The sequence below is a fragment of the Rhinolophus sinicus genome, chromosome 3 (assembly GCF_057876585.1).
Source record: "Rhinolophus sinicus isolate RSI-liver-muscle chromosome 3, RSI-T2T, whole genome shotgun sequence".
Taxonomy (NCBI): Eukaryota; Metazoa; Chordata; class Mammalia; order Chiroptera; family Rhinolophidae; genus Rhinolophus; species Rhinolophus sinicus.
In genome coordinates, this window is record NC_142503.1 from 103,879,918 (window position 1) to 103,898,582 (window position 18,665).

At 34.9% G+C, this 18,665-nt stretch overlaps 1 protein-coding gene across 2 annotated transcripts in view; it reads right to left on the minus strand.

The window, feature by feature from the left end:
* The window catches only part of ARIH1 (ariadne RBR E3 ubiquitin protein ligase 1), a 103,432-nt gene that overhangs the window by 32,329 nt on the left and 52,438 nt on the right, over nucleotides 1-18,665 (minus strand). For both annotated transcript variants that reach the window (XM_019735959.3, XM_088796849.1), the window contains 3 exons: nucleotides 7,694-7,838; nucleotides 938-1,030; nucleotides 350-405 (listed from right to left, as the gene is read on the minus strand). In XM_019735959.3, the coding sequence (XP_019591518.1) occupies nucleotides 350-405; nucleotides 938-1,030; nucleotides 7,694-7,838 (294 nt within the window). The remainder of the gene's footprint in view (nucleotides 1-349; nucleotides 406-937; nucleotides 1,031-7,693; nucleotides 7,839-18,665) is intronic.

Below are 18,665 nucleotides of genomic sequence, written 5' to 3' on the forward strand. Positions count from 1 at the left end.
CCCCCTCCTCTTTATCCTGCCCAGAAGCTCTCCCATAATCAATCTCTGTCCCTTTTAACTCTATATTAGCATCTGCTTCCCAGGGGACCTCAACTGACACAGTGACATATCCTATTCTCCAATTCCAAGGTTCACTGAAATCTAGCTGTCATGCATTGCCAAGTTTACCAGAATAGTGATTAGGCATTGAACCAAATTACAAACGGGCTTTTGTACTACAAAGGAATGTAGATTAGAAAGTCTCTTCAGACTTTAAAAATTTCACCTCCTTTGAGGTGCTGAACAAAAATTAATTTGGTTGAACCGACTAACCAATATTCAACATGCAGAATCTATCAGAAATACTTACATAACTGTGTTGTCATCCACTAAGATATCACAACCATGAGCAGGACACGAAATAGTCTGAAAAAGATTGAAATTTAAACTATGTCTTCATTCAACAAATATTTACTGAATGCTTACCATCGCCAGGCACTGTGCTCGGTTCTGAGGATGCTGTAACATTTATAGGATCTTAATCGTTCCCTTTCTTTCTTTTTATTTTTTTTAATCGTTCCCTTTCTATTAAAGGAAATGTATGTGCATGAGCGTGTTTATCACCATAAGGTAACTAGAACTGCTGACCTGAATCATTGGTTTTTCAATATAAAACTTGAAAGGCAAAAGCAAGAGATCTGAAAAGATTGCTCAAAAAGTTTAGCCTGACATATACAAATGTTAATGCTCACTGAGAAAACATTATCTGAATTGGATCTTTAACTGGAATGTCACAATGTAAATAGAAAAAAGCCTCAATTATCATTTAGTTGTTTTAATCTAGATAAAAGTTCCCATGCAATCCATAATCCAGAATGCTTGCTTCACCTGTTTATATTTGTGCAAGGGTTAACAAGAAAAACTAAAATAATAATAATAATAAAAAAGGCATCTTTACCTGTCCCATGCCTTCCTCCATTATTTTGGTAGTTAAATATTCGCTCCAGCACTGCATACAAAACTTATGTCCACACTCAAGGCCAGTGAAATACTGCAACAAAAATACATGGTCTTGTAAGACATTATCAGAAAAATCACTATACACAATGCCTCAGTAAAGCTCTATTAGGTCACATTTTTCATAGTGGCTAAAATGTCCAATTTGACAAGACTAGATGTTCTCCTAAAATGAACTTCTAGGTGGCGAATGTAGACATGTGAACACATTGAACACAAAACATCTAATGAGAAATGCATCTATGGTACATATGTATATTTAGGAAAGACAGACAAATTTGTGTTAAATATAAAAATATGTCATATACCAATAAGCACATGAAAAGATGCTCAATATCCTTAGCCATCAGGATAAATCAAAATGACAATGTAAATCAAAATGACAATGAGACACCACTTCACACCCACTAGGACAGCTACAGTCAAAATGACAGATAACAACAGGTGTTGGCAAGCATGTGGAGAAATTAGAACCCTCACACACAATGCAAAATGCTGCAGGAACTATGGAAAACACCAGCAGTTTCTCAGAAAATTGAACACAGAGTTACCACATGATGTAGTAATACCACTCCTAGGTATACACCCAAAAGAAACGAAAATGTATGTACACAAAAACTTGTACATGTTCATAGCAGCATTATCCATAATAGCCGCAAGTGGAAGCAACCCAAATGTCCATCATCTGACAAATGGATAAACAAAATATGGAATATCCACAGAATGGAATATTATTCAGTCATAAAAAGGATACATACTATATAACGAGGATGAACCTTGAAAACATCATGCTAAGTGAAAGAAGCCAGTCACAAAAGACCACATATTTTTTGATTCCACTTATATGAAAAGTCCAGAATGGGCAAATTCATAGAGAAAGTAGAGTCATAGAAGTAGATTAGTGGTTGCTAGGGCTGGGGGATTGGGAAGAAATGGGAAGTGACTGTAAAAGGATACAGGGTTTCATTTTGTGGTTATGAAAATGTCCTAAAACTAACTGTGGTAATGGTTGCACAACTGTGACTATACCAAAAACAACATTAAATCAGTGAATTGTATGATACGTGAATTATATCTCAGTAAAGCTGTATAAAAAGTATCTCACATAAATACAGAATTTCATGGAGTTGCATGGAATGTGGCTAACCTAGAAAATAAAATCTTATGGAAACCAAAAGATATATTCAGATAGCTAACAGTAACATTTTGGTCTAATCTTATATTACTTATTTCATTTGAAATACTGTTCATTTGAGGGATGGTTAAATGAAGTATACTATATCCTTTAATGGGATATGAAGTAAGTACTTTAATATTAGAGTCTAGAGGACTATATTTTAAAAAGACAAATAAATACTGGTTACCATATTTTAATTTAAGAATATTTTATAGTATTTACTACTGAATTATTGTTAAGAGAATAAGTAATATAGGCTCGTGGTTAAAAACAATTGTTTAAGAGTAGTATAAGTTTATGTTCAAAAATAAGTCTCCCTCACCAGCCCCCCCCATCCTGGTCTTCTACTTCTCTGCCCAGAAGTAATCACTATCTCCAATATCTTACATATTCTTTCAGAGATGCTCTAACGTACACAGGTACACATTATAAGAGTACCACACACTCTATCCTGCATCTTGATTTTAAAAAATTGTTATTCAATAGATTTAATGGGCATTAAGATTATGTTTTGCCTACTTTGCTACTGCATTGACTATATATACATCTTTGTGATCATATAAATGTACCGCAAGACGAATTTGTACAAGTGAAGTTATAACAAGTATCCATTTACAATTTGATAGATTATCAATCTTTGTTCAAAGAGGTTCTGGCAATCGATACAGCTCAAGACAATTTGGTTTCTCACACCCATGTCAACATAGTATACTATCCAATTCTTTGATCTTTGCCAATGGAACAAGTGAAAATGAACCAATCTCATTAGTTTTGATTTTAATTTCTTTAATTATGAGTGAAGTTTAAACATCTCAAAAAAGACTTAAAGCTGTATTTTTTTTTCTGTGCATTCTCTTTACCTATTTTGCTCATTTTTTCAAGGGTTTTTCTCAATGATTTAGTGGGGATTTTTATTTATTTAGAAAATTGGCCATTTATAAGTGTGGAAAGTATTTTCTCCAGGTTTCAATTTTGAATGTTCACATTTTGTTGCCATACAGGTCTTTATTTTGTAGCAAAATGTATTAATTTTAAAATTTATGGCTTCTAAATTAATTAGCTTCGATATAAGGAGTGGGAATAAATCTCAAATATCACACCAGATTGATCCAACACCATTTACTGAATAATCCACCTTATCTGAAATGCCTCCTCTATCATCCTGTTCCACTGCACTGTCTACCCTTATATTTGGTAGGGCTAATTCTCCCCCAACCCGCATCAGTCTATTCTTCTTTTCCAATGTTTATTATTATTCTATCTTTTCAAATACTTAAGTTACCCTTTTATTTCCCTTACTATTTAAAGTTTTCTTCATATAGATCTTTCACATTTCTTGCCAAGTTTATTTCTAGCTTTTATTCTTTTTGTATTTTTTATTCCATTACATTTTCTAATTAGCTGTTATTTGAAATATACTTATGAAATTTCTGATGTTGCTTATGGTATAAGATGCAAATAGTCAAGATACAAATTCTATATTATAGCACTTTGATTACATAAAAAAATGCCTGAAAACGTGAAAGAAAATGAAAGAAAATGTGTCAAGAGTCCTGAGACTGGTTTTACAGATCAAATGAAATGGAAAATACTTATCAAGTTTAAAATATGGTGTTATTCAGATTGACAATGATTCTAACTCACTCACAAAACAAGTGAAGGTAAATATTTGGGAAATCAATAGTCTAAAAAAAGATCTGGGAAACAAAATCGATTCTCATTACTCCCCAACAGTGAAGATCTGGCACTAAATTGTTGCCAGATCACTAGTGGAGAGTATTTGATTTTTAAGGCTATAATGAGAAGGGGCATCAGTAGAGGACAAAATATAGTAGAGTAATACATCAACAATCGTAAAATGTTCTATTCATAATTTAAAAACATACGTATGTGCTTTATTCTTCTTTTAAATAAGAATCCTTAAGACTGAGAAATTAAAGGTCACAGTGGTTATTAAGTGATGACTACAAATCACATTTCTACCTTTGGGACTTCTATACCAGGACCCATATAAGATAAAAAGAAAGCTTTTTATTCTTTAAAGACTTCTTTTAAATAATTTTTCTAATTAAATAGGTAAGACTAAACAAGATGCATTAGAAAAATAAATCACAAATGCATGTCTAAAGATAAAGCAAAAACTAACGTGTGGTAAAAAAACATATTCATTGTGCTTGAATTGCATGTCATCATAAATAATGATACCTGGGTAGCTTCCTGTCTGTCTCATTCCCTTCTCCCTCCTTCTCCTTTGACATATTTGTTCCCTTACTTACTTGCGCTTACCTACTTGGTTCCCTGGGCCTTTCCCTGACTCAGGTGATTAGATTATCTACTCATCAAACTTATCTGTTTATATCATAAATAAATATGACCAAGAATACACTAAAGTGTATAAAATATTACCTACAACAGAAATTAACGGTCCTGGAGAAAAATACACACTCTTAAATGTTTCAATTATCTCCTCCATTTTACATACATAGCAACTAACATCAAAGAGCATTAAGGGCATTAAGAATTATCTTTCCTCCCTCAGAAGTTGTCCATATAATTTCCCTAAGCTGAAGCCCTTTTGTTTAGAAAAACTAAGCAAATAATCAGAACATTTGTTCCCTAGTCTGTGAAATGGAATGAGTTATAAAGGAAGATGAGGTTGGACTTAGATCAAATGTTTCAGTGTATTCAGGAGAAAAAAGATTCAGAGGTGCCTCAGGGGTGGGGGACGGAGGGTGGCCTATCCTCTCAATCTTCTACTTTGCCTGTATTTATTTAATAAAGGTTATTCTTCAAAAATACCAATTATTTATTTCATAAAAACGAAGATATTGTAGCCCAAGCTATATTTCCTGGTAGAGTGAGGGGTTAGAACAGCTAGATCTTACTGCTTTGATTCAAAGCAACATCATAAAGTGAGTAACTGTTGCTTAAAAAGTACTCCAAAGTCTCAGGTAATTGTTTTTTAAAAACAGATCACCCAGAGTAGTTAACTCTAACGTGTTATATAAACCTAGCTATTAGAAGCATTTAGTAAAAAAAAACAAACCTGTTTGCACGTGGCTTTGTATACAGCTAAAGATGCTTTCTAGAAATATAAAGTTATTAAAGATATACATTAATGAAAGGCAAGTATCAGTGTTTGAAGAGAGTAGTGGAAATGGAAACATGGGAGTTATAAGTAACGAAATCACCCATCCAACTAATAAAGCTTCAGTGAAGAATCTCAGGTGACATTCAGTTCCAAAACTGAAGAGGTTATATTAACCTTCTATAGTAGGCTAAGAGCTATAAGGAGTCTTAGTTTCATTATAATTATATTTTTCATAATGCTTGCCACAGTTTCCATAACTCTTTAACTTACTTCCCAACCCATGTTTGCTCTGTTTGCTTTCTTGTCCTGTCACATAGTTAAACTTTCTTCAAAAGAGTGATTTGTTTATATTTGTTGCCTTCACTTCCTTTCAAGACGATGACTCTTCAACCCATGCAGTGTAGTTTACATCTTACCACACTACTTAAAATAACTTTCCAAGATCATCAGCAAACTTCATGTTAATTCCAAATTCACTTTTCAATTATTTTCACCGAAGCTTTGAGCACTGTTTATCATTCTTGGCAGTGTACTCTCTTCCTATACCTTCTGTACTGCTACGTTTTCCTAACTACCACACCTTCAGAGGTTTGTTCAAATGTCATTTCTGTGGGAAGTTATCCCCGATCCAAAACTGAGTCAGGTATCTTTCCAACATGTTCCCATAGCATCATGCCCTAGCAAAGCACTTACCATTCTGAACATGGCATTTCACTTATCTGCCCAGTTAACCTATACATTATCTAAGGCAGGCATTATACCTTTATTCTCCATTGTGTTTCTAACACTTAGAATAGTGCCTGTTGTGTTGAATGAATGAATGAATGAATGAATGAATGAATGAATAGTAGGCTCTCCACCATCAGTTACAAGTGCAAGCAAAATTTACATTGTAAAACTCATCATGACTTTCAGTTCAAATCCACTGAGACTGTTAAGATAGTACCAAAGGCACTGAGAAAGTTACAGGGGATATTTGCAAGCAGCTAGTTTCACTACTCACATTACCTTTAAGACAAACTAAGGAGAAAAAGGCTATAATAGAACAGGAGGAGAAAGGCCAAAAAGAGGAAATCTTATAAACCCGAGACAAATTATTTGGGTCTTAGTATTACCTCACAGACATTTATAAACTGTAAACACTATATAAATGTCAACTGGCAAACAGAATCTGTTAAAGAAAAATAATAAAATGGTCAAAACATGAATTTAATGTATTTTTAATAGTGCTGATTGTTTTTTAAATAGTCAAGTTAGGATTGTGATTTAAGGAGAGGGAATAGATACAATTCCCAGGCTGAAGAATTTGAAAGAATATCTTATTCAACCCATATGAAAGAAAAAAAACAACCTGAGAGCCAGTGAGATTAAACGATTTACTACCCCAAGTCAAATAGCTAGTGTTAGAGCTGTGATCAAAACTTGAGAATCTGGAAATTCAATTCAGCGCTTTATCAACTAAGGTATTTTAGCTCACTGATTTTTCAGTTTCTCTGAGGACTTAACTTTATTTTTAAAAGGTTTTTCTAAGCCCTTGTACATGCAAACAAATTAGTTACCTTCAAATGGGCTTCATTAGAGATACAAATATAAAACTCTAAGATAAACAATGAAAAACAATATGTTAAAATACTTAATATGGTGACAACAATCTGGTATACAGTAATTACTAGAAAGAGCTGCTTAACTATAAAAAACCGGAGAATATGAACAAGATAGTTAAATTATTATAGAATTAAGTTATCTCTTAGATATCTTAAAAAATCTTTCCAAGTAACTAAATGTTATCTATGCCACAAACATTCCTATGGTTACTAATAAACTAAGGCCTTCATAGGAAGATTGTTTACTTAAACGCCTAACATTTCTTTACTAGACACGCTGAAGTAAATCATCTAAATACAACAGGTTTTAAGAGGGATACTTTTCCTTTAGTATCTGCTCCAACTGTCACCACCTGCTGTATTTAAAAATCTGTTAGAATGGATTTGTATAAGTAAAAATCTTTTTGTTTTTTTGAAGGTATAAAGAATCCTGAAAGCTCCTTAGTGAAATTGTATTAGTGACATTTTATAAGTGTTTTGGATATGTATTTTAAAAACTTAGTTTTGAATCTATTTTAATTTGGATGAAAAATAATTCCACTCACTGCCTACCTATCACACAATTCTCCCAAGGTGGTAAAATAAACTCAGAAAGATTTAGATGTGTAATGACAATTTGGACAAGTTGCTGCTTTAAAAAACAAATGGGGTAGGAGGAGGATAGAACAGGACCTTATTCTTTCTCTTCCTTTCCTTATCCTTAATATATTGATAAATTACTACAATCCCAGACTTCCATCCCAGACCTTCCTTTGTTTAAATAATGAAAGGTGATTGACCCTCTGAAACAGAGTCAGTGCTAGCCTTAAACTACCAGATACTCACCGAGTTAGGGTAGTTCAAGTAGCAGATCTGACAAGGCATATCCTGTGCTGATGACCTTGTATTCATCTGGCGTGTTCGAGACTTTTTACTTGGATTAATTACATGACACTCAGCAAAGAGCTTCTCCAGGTTTCCATCAAAGTACCTGCATTATTTAAACAGAAAGGATGAGAGCCCAGCAATAGCACACTGTTAGAGCTCTCGCAAAACCTGATTTTCTGTAGGGAAAAGCAATGAACTGAATTAAAATAAACCAAGATTATAACCTTTTTTGCTCAGAAGAAATGAGGTGTGTGGCTAAAACTGTAGCAAATGGAGGTATATACATATGAAGAAAACAGATCAAGTTTTGGTTGCTATTTTGATATTTCTTACTTCGTTTTTATCCTGGGAAGTCAAGCTACTAGTTTTTTAATAGTACTACAATTAAAACTTAAGGATGAAAGTTGTACTGTCTCTAGTGGTACCTTGGGAAGAGTAATGCTATTTTAAAAGGTTAGGCTATATTTTTTACAAAATAATTCCTTTTATTAATAATTTGTTATACCAGTTTAAATACACTAGCAAGTAAACCACCTACAAAGCATACCTCACCCCACAAATCATTTAAAAATGAAATTATTACATGACTTTCATTTTACAAAATAGACTTGCTTTCTAAATATTTATTTGAAATAATTTTTGATTTACTAGGAAAGGGGAGGAAGGAGAAAAAAGTTTATCTTGAAATGTTTCTATATCAAATATCTATATATTAGCTTTTCATTAAGTATATATCTAAACATACACAAGTAGTTCACTAGCTAAGATATCAAGAAGCATGGTATGCCAAGTACTACCTACAGTTTCAACTAAAGTGCAAACTTCTTGACAGAAGATAGTGGTAAATACTTAGCATAATATTTCCCATTAATCCACCTGAGACATGGTCACTGACCTCCTTAAATATCTTAATATTCTAAAGGGAAAAGCAAAAGATTAAAAAAAAACTTCCAATCTGTGACAATATAGCCAGCAAAAATATTAATGTGAAATCTGGCCAATTACTTTTTAACTTGTAAAGACCAGGTTTTACTAACTATAATGTTCTTTACAAACAAACAGAAGGTTCACAGGTTAAAAATTAACCAATGCTCAGAAGAGATTTCCAGTATTTTTAATGAAGGTCTTGTTCAGATTTTGTGTCAAGGCATTTACAGTATCTCCAGGAAAAAAAAAAAATCACTCAAATGAGAAAAACTCTCCTTAGACATATACATATCTTTCTATAAATAGGTATTTTGACTACTGTAATGATCAAATTATCAATGAAAATGTCAACACATTATGAAAAGGGAACTCATATAAAGTTAAAGCTTTCCTTGATGATTCAGCTAACAAAATACATGGAGCAGAAAATAAAATGTTTTTCTACAAATTTTATCTCTGAGAAAGTCTAAGATGCCAGGTTTTACCTGAAAAGTAGAAGCATATGAAGCTAACACTAAATATAAACAGGTAAGTGAATTAAACTCCTTTTTATATTAAAAAAAATCATGCTCACAAGACAAACTTGTCATTCAAAACTTGACTACACAAAATTTGTGACTCCTATTACTCTGGTGAACATTCTAGACAGTATTCTATGCATACACAGCAAAATAGACGTGTCTATATAATTTCATGAAAATACTGTACTCCAGATTTATAACCTGCTTTTTTCACTCAACAGGTAACAGATGTCTTTGTCAATGAACACAGGTCTACATTATCTTTCATTGCTGAGTAATATTCCACTGCAGCTATGTCGTACAATTTACCTAACCACCTTATACTGAGGGACATTTAGCTATCCCACATATAAACAATCCTAGATGAAAATCTTGGCCCATCTGATAGGAGAAAAATATCTAGAGTTAACTTGCATTTCTTTATAAGTGAGACGGAACACGTTTCTATTATTAAGATCTTACTATTATTTTATGAGTTCAGTATGGAAACAGGAAGAGTAATCCTTTGTCTCATGGATTGCTTTCATTCCCATTTCTAACTTGCCTTTCAAACTATCGTGGTTTTAATTGCCACTTTCAATTTTTATGTAGGCAAATTATCATGCAACCCCATTGTGATTTGTGGATTTCATATTGTTTTAAAAGATCTCTCTACCCAAATATTATAAAAATTCATCCATGATTTAGGCCTTTCCTTTAAACTATTTCCATTAAACTGTTGATTCATATGGAAACTATTTTTGTGTAATAAGGAATAAAGCATTTTAACCCAAATGGTTAACCATCTACTGAAGGCTGTTTCTTCTACCTTTATGTCTCAGCTTAAACCTCACTTACTCAAATCTTCTTTGGCAGTTTACCCAACCTCCCCCAACCAGGTAAGTTTCCGTAGGGTTGCATCCTCATGGTATTTTGTACTCTTGCCAACTCTTACCACATTACTAACTCTGTAATCACTGCATGTTTTGTTTTCTCTGCTAGTACGTAAAGCCCATGAGGACTATTTTATTATTGTTGTAGCCCTAGTGTCTAGAAGATTATAAGCATTCAATTTCTTTTTAAAGATGTATGACAGTGATAAATGTGAATTCCTCTGCTGTAGGTATATTTCTTAAAGATGGCCTATACTGGAGTTTATCGCTTTTTGATTCATGCTAGAAGCTACTGAGACAGCACAGGGAGTTGGGGCCAGGGCGAAAGGATGTCGGACGTCCCGGAGCAATGCTGGATTAGCTGACCACAAGAACGCCACCACTCCATTACCCCTTACATAAAAATGCAGAAATAGCTGATTCTCTCCCTCCTAACCGCTTACTTCCATACATATGTCCAAATCACTATTGCGCGCAGTTGATCAAGGTTTTACCCCTTATAACACCTTCCTGGGGTGGCGATGATGAGCTGTCCACCCTCTTGCCCCCAGAGCGCAGGCACAGAGTTACCAGGAAACATAGCCCAAATAGGAAGCCCGCCTTTTGCAAAAAGCCTGCCTTTTCAACCAGGCCCGCTGGTCCATTTATAAAAGCTGCCAAGCAGAGCCAGCCCCAGAATCAGTTCAGAGGTCCTTCCTTTCCTCTATGCTGCCTCCCTCGTGTTTGAACATAAGCTTAGTAAAATCTGTTTGGAAAATTTTCTGGGGTTCCCCCTCAATTTCTATCTTAGGGAGCCCCAAAACCCCAAAGCAAATAACACTATCAAAGAACTTTCAAATACTGCCCAGATGAACAGAATGAGGAGTTTAGGAACCCACCCATATTGCTGGGCATAGTAGGCCTAGATGTTTTTTTTCTTTTGTTAGGTTAAGTTCCATTTTATAAGAAATGTAACATTTTAAAATTTGTTTTTACTTTTATTACATGATCTGTCCAGCAATGGCTATGCAATGGTTATTTGGAAGGTACTGAAATCTAATTTATTTTTACTAACCATAACTTAAAATCAATACTTAAACCTATTTTTTAATTGTCAACTTTAAATAATATATTGATTGCCTTTATATGAAATGAATCTACACTTAACTCTCTAGTTTTGGTTGGTACTTGCTGGAGCTTTTCCCAGTTGATTATAATTTTTTTCGCTAATTACATTGTTTTTGCACTCTATAGCTTTTTTCAATAATGATAAAAACACTTAGTTTCCTAAACTTGATTATCCTAATTACCTAGACACAACTCAAACATTGAAATGTATTCTAATGCTCATTTTAGCCAAATCTGCCTCCCCCCACTCCCCGTTCTCCCCCAATATTTGCTATACTAACAGCATCCATTTTCTTCTGGTACCTGTTGTTACTGAAGTCTGTGGTCAAAATAATTTTTCTCATTTTCTAATTCAAATCCTTTTTCAACTGGTACATATACAGGTTTCATTCTTGAAATTTAATAGTTCTGTAGGGTTTATCTTAACCATTTAACTGTTTCTCTTTTGAAATGCCATTCAGGTCTTAAGCACTTCAAAATCCTTTAGTTACTAAGACTGTCCTCCTACCTGATTTGTATCCAACCCAATCTTTGTTAATTTGTCTTGTGTTTACCATCTGCTAATTCCTTCTTTGTTTTTTTTCCTGGCTCACATATCTCTATTTTCATAGTATCTGCACTATTTCGTGCTGTTGCTAATGTGGTTTTAAATGCTGCGAGTAATACCTTGTCCCTTCATTCTTTTTTTTTTTTTGTATTTTTTAAGACTTTTATTAAAATATAGCTAACATACAATATTATATTAGTTTCAGGTATACATCATCGTTATTCAACAGTATCCACCTAGCACTATACATTCTCTTTCTTAGTTCTGTGAGCTTTGTTTTCCATTGTGGTGGTGTTTTTATCAGTTCACTTTGACCCTTTATCTCACAGTCTTCATTTAATTTCCTTAAGAGAGCGAAGAAGCTCCCCACCCACCCACCCCCGCCACTGTCCCCAAATTATGACAGTTTTATTTAGGACTACAATGCTCAAGAACGTGAGTGGATTCTCAACTCCCCACACACTGTATACCTGGTCACTATTTGAAAGTTCCTTCAGTTTGCTGGCTTCTATGTACATCCTTATGAAAAACAGGCCCAAATGAAGAGACTGAGTCAGTGTGAATGAAGCACTGCAATTCAGGCACCTTGTTTAATGAGTTAACACACAGTAATCTCTCTGCTTCACTGACTTTGGTAAACAGCTGTGAAGTTATCCTGGGACACTGCTTCTCTCCATTCCTACAACCCTTACTCATCCTTTTGAAAAAATCATATTGATGAAAATAAAACCAGAATGGCACTGTGGTTTTACCTTCAATCCAGCCTTTCCTCAGTGGGAGAAGGGCACAGTTTTTTCACCCCATCTCTCAGCCTAGATTTCAAGGGCAATTTGAGAGGTTTCTCAATAGAGTATAAATCCTCTTCTCTCTCTAGTTTTCTTTCTGTTCAGCCAGCATTTACAGAAATATAGTTAGGCAAACTACCACTTAATCAGCCATCTTTGCAGAGTATCTAAACCTTAAGTTTTTATTTTATTTGACTGCTAGACAAGACAGAAACATAGGAAATAATATGAATTAAATTTCAAGGCAGGAAAGGTTACAGCCTAAAAACAATGGGTGTGGGGAGAGGGGACATGGCTGCTAAGCAACATCACTAGCCAGTGTTTCTTTTTGAATTCTAAATGACTGTAGAATCATTGTTTGCATCAAAATCAATATTTAATTTTGCCATTAGGAATTTACTTAAAAGCCACTAGGGCTTCATACTTCATAAAAAGACCACTGTTGAAGGAATCCTTATTTTCACAACAGAATCAGAAAAGCAAACATGTTAAACTAATTTAAAGTTATACAGTGGAAGTTTCTACTGTATGTTCTTAGGTTATCAGAGTTCAGTCCCCCTTACAGGTGTTTGATGCTCCCATTCCATATTTATAACACGTCCATAATCTAGTGCTATAAGCCTGAGGAGCAAACACGCAAACACACACACACACACACACACACACACACACAAACTTCTAAGAATATACATCATACACTATATATATTCGTGTATGAACATGCATATATACATACTTATACTTCTAAATAACAAAAGTTTTTATTTCAACATTCTCATGTGGCATTTTTATGGGTACCAGACTTCAATTTCAAAAGGCAACTAAACAGTTACAATTATTGTATGCCTTATAGTTCTGACAAAGCACTAAAAAACGATCTATGACACGATCTCTTCTACAGATTGCCATTCCAACTACCTTTTGTCCCCATTAACCTGCTTCTAATGGTGTAATTTTTTCCACTTTTAGAAAAGGTATATTTAAGCAAAAAAGGAGCATAGAAACGGATTAAGTTCATTTAAATCATACGAATAAGAATTGCCATCATATTTATAAAAAGCCAAAATAACACGAAATTAAAATGATAAGTCTTAAAACAGCAAAACAGAACAAGGGACCAGACACACTAAGAGAGGCTTTCCCCAGTAGACATTGGTTTCAGAGCTTAACTCTCTTTCTACAGAAATAAGCCAGCAGATAGATATAGTACAATATGGTAACATAAGCAAGTTCCTAAGAAATATTGAAGTAACATTTCCTTCTCTTCTTAAGAAGACTGGGAAATGTTTTTTGTTTCTCTTTTTTAACTTATAATGCTTGTAAAACTACTAGATTTTTAAAAACTATAAATTGTATGGCTTTGATAACAATTTTAAAAGGGCTCCTGAAGTAGAATGTAAATTTTCATACAAATTAAAAGATTCACTGCATCCTTTGTGGTTTTTAAAGCTATTCTTTTATTTTATTTAATTTTTAATTTTTTTTTAATTTTTTTTAAAGATTTTATTGGGGAAGGGGAACAGGACTTTATTGGGGAACAATGGTCAAATTGTTGTCCTTTCAATCTTAGTTGTGGAGGGTTCTGTTCGGCTTCAAGTTGTTGTTCTTTCAGTCTTAGTTGTGGAGGGCGCAGCTCAGCTCCAGGTCCAGTTGCCGTTGCTAGTTGCAGGGGGCACAGCCCACCATCCCTTGCGGGAGTCGAACCGGCAACCTTGTGGTTGAGAGCCCACTGGCGCATGTGGGAATCGAACCGGCAGCCTTCGGAGTTAGGAGCACGGAGCTCTAACTGCCTGAGCCACCGGGCCGGCCCTAAAGCTATTCTTTTAAAAGAAGGACTAAAATTATTTAAGATGACACATATAAACTCTATACAATTCCACAGAACTAAAACTTAAGATTTAGGAATAGAAACTCTTTTTATCTAAGGATGACTTTTGGTACTCATTTTAAAAAAGATCTAATGAGGACTTACACAAGTCTTATTAAGAACTTGCTTTAAAAGTTTTGGGGTTTTTAATGCTAATCTAAAAAATAAATTTAGTTCACATTTTAATATTAATGTATTATACATTTTATAGATAAACAAACATACTGATCATGCATTTTTAAGGAAAAGTAGAATACTTTTAGAGATTAAGATGTTTCCCCTATTGGGAAAAACTCAACCTAAAAAAAAAAAATTTAACAAAAAACATATAATTTCCTGTGCTTGCGTACTGTACTGCTCAGCAAAAGAGCACTTGACAAAGAAGCTACTAAGTAATACTACTTTCAAGTTGCAATACAAAAAATCTTATTCTGTAATTTTTGAGAAACTTTCTGCCATGTATTCCTCTGTACTTTATCCTTTTATTCTTTTGAGTTCTGAGCCGTGACGAAAGGAAGTGTATTAAGAAACTAACCACAATGAAACAGGTAAGATTAACTCCTTCTAAGCTTGAATTAGCAAAATCATGCCATCTTCCAAAAAGGTTCCCACCCCATTTATTACAGAAAGTTTTATATATAGTTGTCCCTCAGTATTAGTGGGGATTGGTCCCAGGACCCTCATGGATACCAAAATCCACAGATGCTCAAGTCCTTCATATAAAATGGCGTGGCACTGGCATGTAACCTACGCACATCTCACCATGCACGTTAAGTCATCTGTAGATTACTTATAGTACCCAATACAATGTAAATGCCATGGAAATAGCTGTTATACTGTATTGATTAGGGAATAATGACAAGAAAAGACTGTACATGTTCAGTACAGAGGCAACCATCATAGGCTTAATTACTAGTACACATGTCAGCAACAACATAACATCTTTTTTCTGAGTATTTTTTATCTGAGGTTGGTTGAATCTGTAGATGCAGCACTCTTGGATACACAGGGCTCAAACACACACACACACACACACACACTCTCTCTCTCTCTCTCTCTCTCTCTCTCTCTCTCTCTCTCTCTCTCTTCTGGCCCCCTCAGGAGAGCCAAACGAACAGTATACTGAATTCCCGTATACTCACCTAACATACAGCTACAACCATTATCAACATTTTGCGAATCAAAAGGCTTTTCTGAAGAATAAGATTTTATTTTGTATGTACTTTCAAGGTAGATCTGAAACTATGCCACACATTTTAAGAAGCTAATGACTACTCCCTTCGTAACAGAGACGAGAACTCCACACTAGAGGCTTCAGAAGACACAAATGCTGATTTCATAGGTTCCAGCCACACCTTTACTGGCATTTGTCCATGTTCTCTGGCTTGATCATGATTGAATCATGATTATTTCAATTTAACGAATTCTTCTAACCTGAAGCCCTTGGAACTTCACCAACTGTACAGTACCCCAAACATTGTAACTTATTTACACATGTTCATCCCCTCCTCGCCCCCGCTGCCACCACGAGAAGCTCCAAAGCTTTTAGTATTTCCCCAAGAGACGATAGTCCCAAAAATGACAAGAACCAATATCATTTTTTAAAACTATTTTTACTTCAAAGAAAATAAAGATAATGGCTTCTATGCCCTCCGTCCAAATTTGTGCATTCAACGGAGGTCCGCCCTCTGCCCTGCTCAATGGTCTTCTCTTTTGGCTGCACATGAGCAGCACAACTTAGTAAATAAAATGAAACAAACTACTTGTGATTCAACAGTGGGTTTGATTCCAATTAAAGAGAAAAATTGTTCCTTCTAGTATAGAAGAGAAGTATCCTTTTATTCTTGTGCTAATGGTGTTTCAATATATTTAATGGAAGTCCTCAGGTTGGAAATGCTGAGAGCCTTAAACCAAAGTATGTTTAAAATCTAGCTATGCTGAAACTAATAAGCAATCAAAATATAAGACAGTATAGAATTAAGATCCATTTTTACTTAGTTCCATCACAGATTAAGCAAATATATGTAGGAATTGTGCTAGTTAGTGGCAATGTTAATTGCTTTGAAGGAAAGACAAGGAAACTTATTTGCAATATGATATGCTAGGTATGCAAGAGGTAGGAGGAAAACGCTTGGGAAATAATAGAAAATAGCAAAAGTGATAAGAATTCAGAGAATAAGGAGATCCAGAAGGCATCACACAAGCTGTACAGAGATGTGACAATTAAGTTCACAAACTTCTTGTAACACTGTTGCTAACCTTTTGTGATATCAATGGAATTATTCATTACGAATTTGTACAAACTGGACACACAGTTAACCAAGTTTACTATTTGGAAGTGCTGAAAAGGCTGCCTGAAAAAGTTAGATGACCTGAACTTTTTGCCAACAATTCATGGCTCTTGCATCAGGACAATGCACCAGCTCACACAGCACTGTCTGTGAGGGAGTTTTTAGCCAGTAAACAAATCACTGTATTGGAACACCCTCCCTACTCACCTGATCTGGCCCCCAGTGACTTCCTTCTTTACCCGAAGATAAAGGAAATACTGAAAGGAAGACATTTTGATGACATTCAGGACATCAAGGGTAATACGCCAACAGCTGTGATGGCCATTCCAGAAAAAGAGTTCCAAAATTGCTTTGAAGGGTGGGCCAGGCACTGGCGTCAGTGCATAGCTTCCCAAGGGGAGTACTACCAAGGTGACCATAGTGATATTCAGCAGAGGTATGTAGAACTTTTTTTTCTCGGATGAGTTCGCAAACTTAATTGTCTGACCTCATATATTACGTACAGAATTGTAAATGATGTCTGTGAGCACAACCCCAGAATGAAATATTACTGATGCTCTCCACATGTGTGCAAAGATATACATAGCTCTTGAGGAGACTGGGGTCCAAATAGCTGAAGGCATCCCAACTGGGTACAAGTATAGAGGAATAACTACAAAGTAAAAGTATGAAAAGATTTCAAAAGTCAAATAGTATAGCTTTCAAGTGGTAGAAACTACAAAGGTAGTGAAGGCTGATAAAAAACAAACAAACATCATGTGGCTTCTTGATTCCCTCTACTGTATGTTTCTTTTCTATTTCATTAAATTCTAGTCTTTCTTCTTGTACTTTCTCTGCATTTACTTTGTAGTTCTTTCCCTATCTTGACACATCTAGCTCATTACTTGAAACTTTTAAGATGAATTCTTAGCTTATTACATTTTTTATATATGCATTTAAGGTAATAAACTCCACCCTTAAGCAACCTTAGCTTGCATTCCACAATTTCCCCCTTAATATCCAAATACTTCCTTAAATAATTTTGAGTCTTTAAAATTTCAACCAACATTGATAGAACTTAAAATGTTGGCTTAAAAAAATACCAAGGCTGTGTATAACATAAAGCCATTTATATTAAAAGATAGCACTGTTTGCGAATACACTTTCCTTGAACACAGTATTCTAATTTGGCATTTATTTTCTTTCAACCTATTGAGGTATCATTCTACTATCACTTTCAATTGCTGCTGTTGAACAGTCAGCTGTTCTGTAGAATATATGAGGTCTGACAATTAAGTGCGCAAACTCATCCCAGAAAGTGTGCTACATACCTCACTGCTGAATATCACTACAATCACCTTCGAAGTATGCCCTTGGGGAAGCTACACATGGACACCAGCGCCTAGTCCACCCTTCAAAGCAATTTTGGAACTCTTTTTCTGGAATGGCCATCACAGCTGTTGGCGTATTACCCTTGATGTCCTGAATGTCAACACAATGTCTTTCTTTCAGTATTTCCTTTATCTTCAGGTGAAGAAAGAAGTCATTGGGCAGATCAGCTGAGTAGGGAGAGTGTTCTAATACAGTTATTTGTTTACTGGCTAAAAACTCCCTCACAGACAGTGCTGTGTGAGCTGGTGCATTGTCGTGATGCAAGAGCCATGAATTGTTGGTGAAAAGTTCAGGTCGTCTAACTTTTCAAGCAGCCTGTTCAGCGCTTCCAAATAGTAAACTTGGTTAACTGTCCAATTGGTACAAATTCATAATGAACAATCCCTCTGATATCAAAAAAGGTTAGCAACATTGTTTTGACTCTTGATTTGGACTGACAGAATTTTTTTGGTCATGGAGAATTGGCTGACTTCCATTGCGCACTTTGATGTTTTGTTTCAGGGCTGTGTTGGTACACCCAGGTTTCATCATCAGTGATAACATGGCCCAAAACATCATCTTGCCTCTCCAAAAGGTCTTGGCAAACTTTGAATTTCCTTTGCTTTTGTTCATCGGTGAGCTCCTTCGAGATCATTTTTGCAC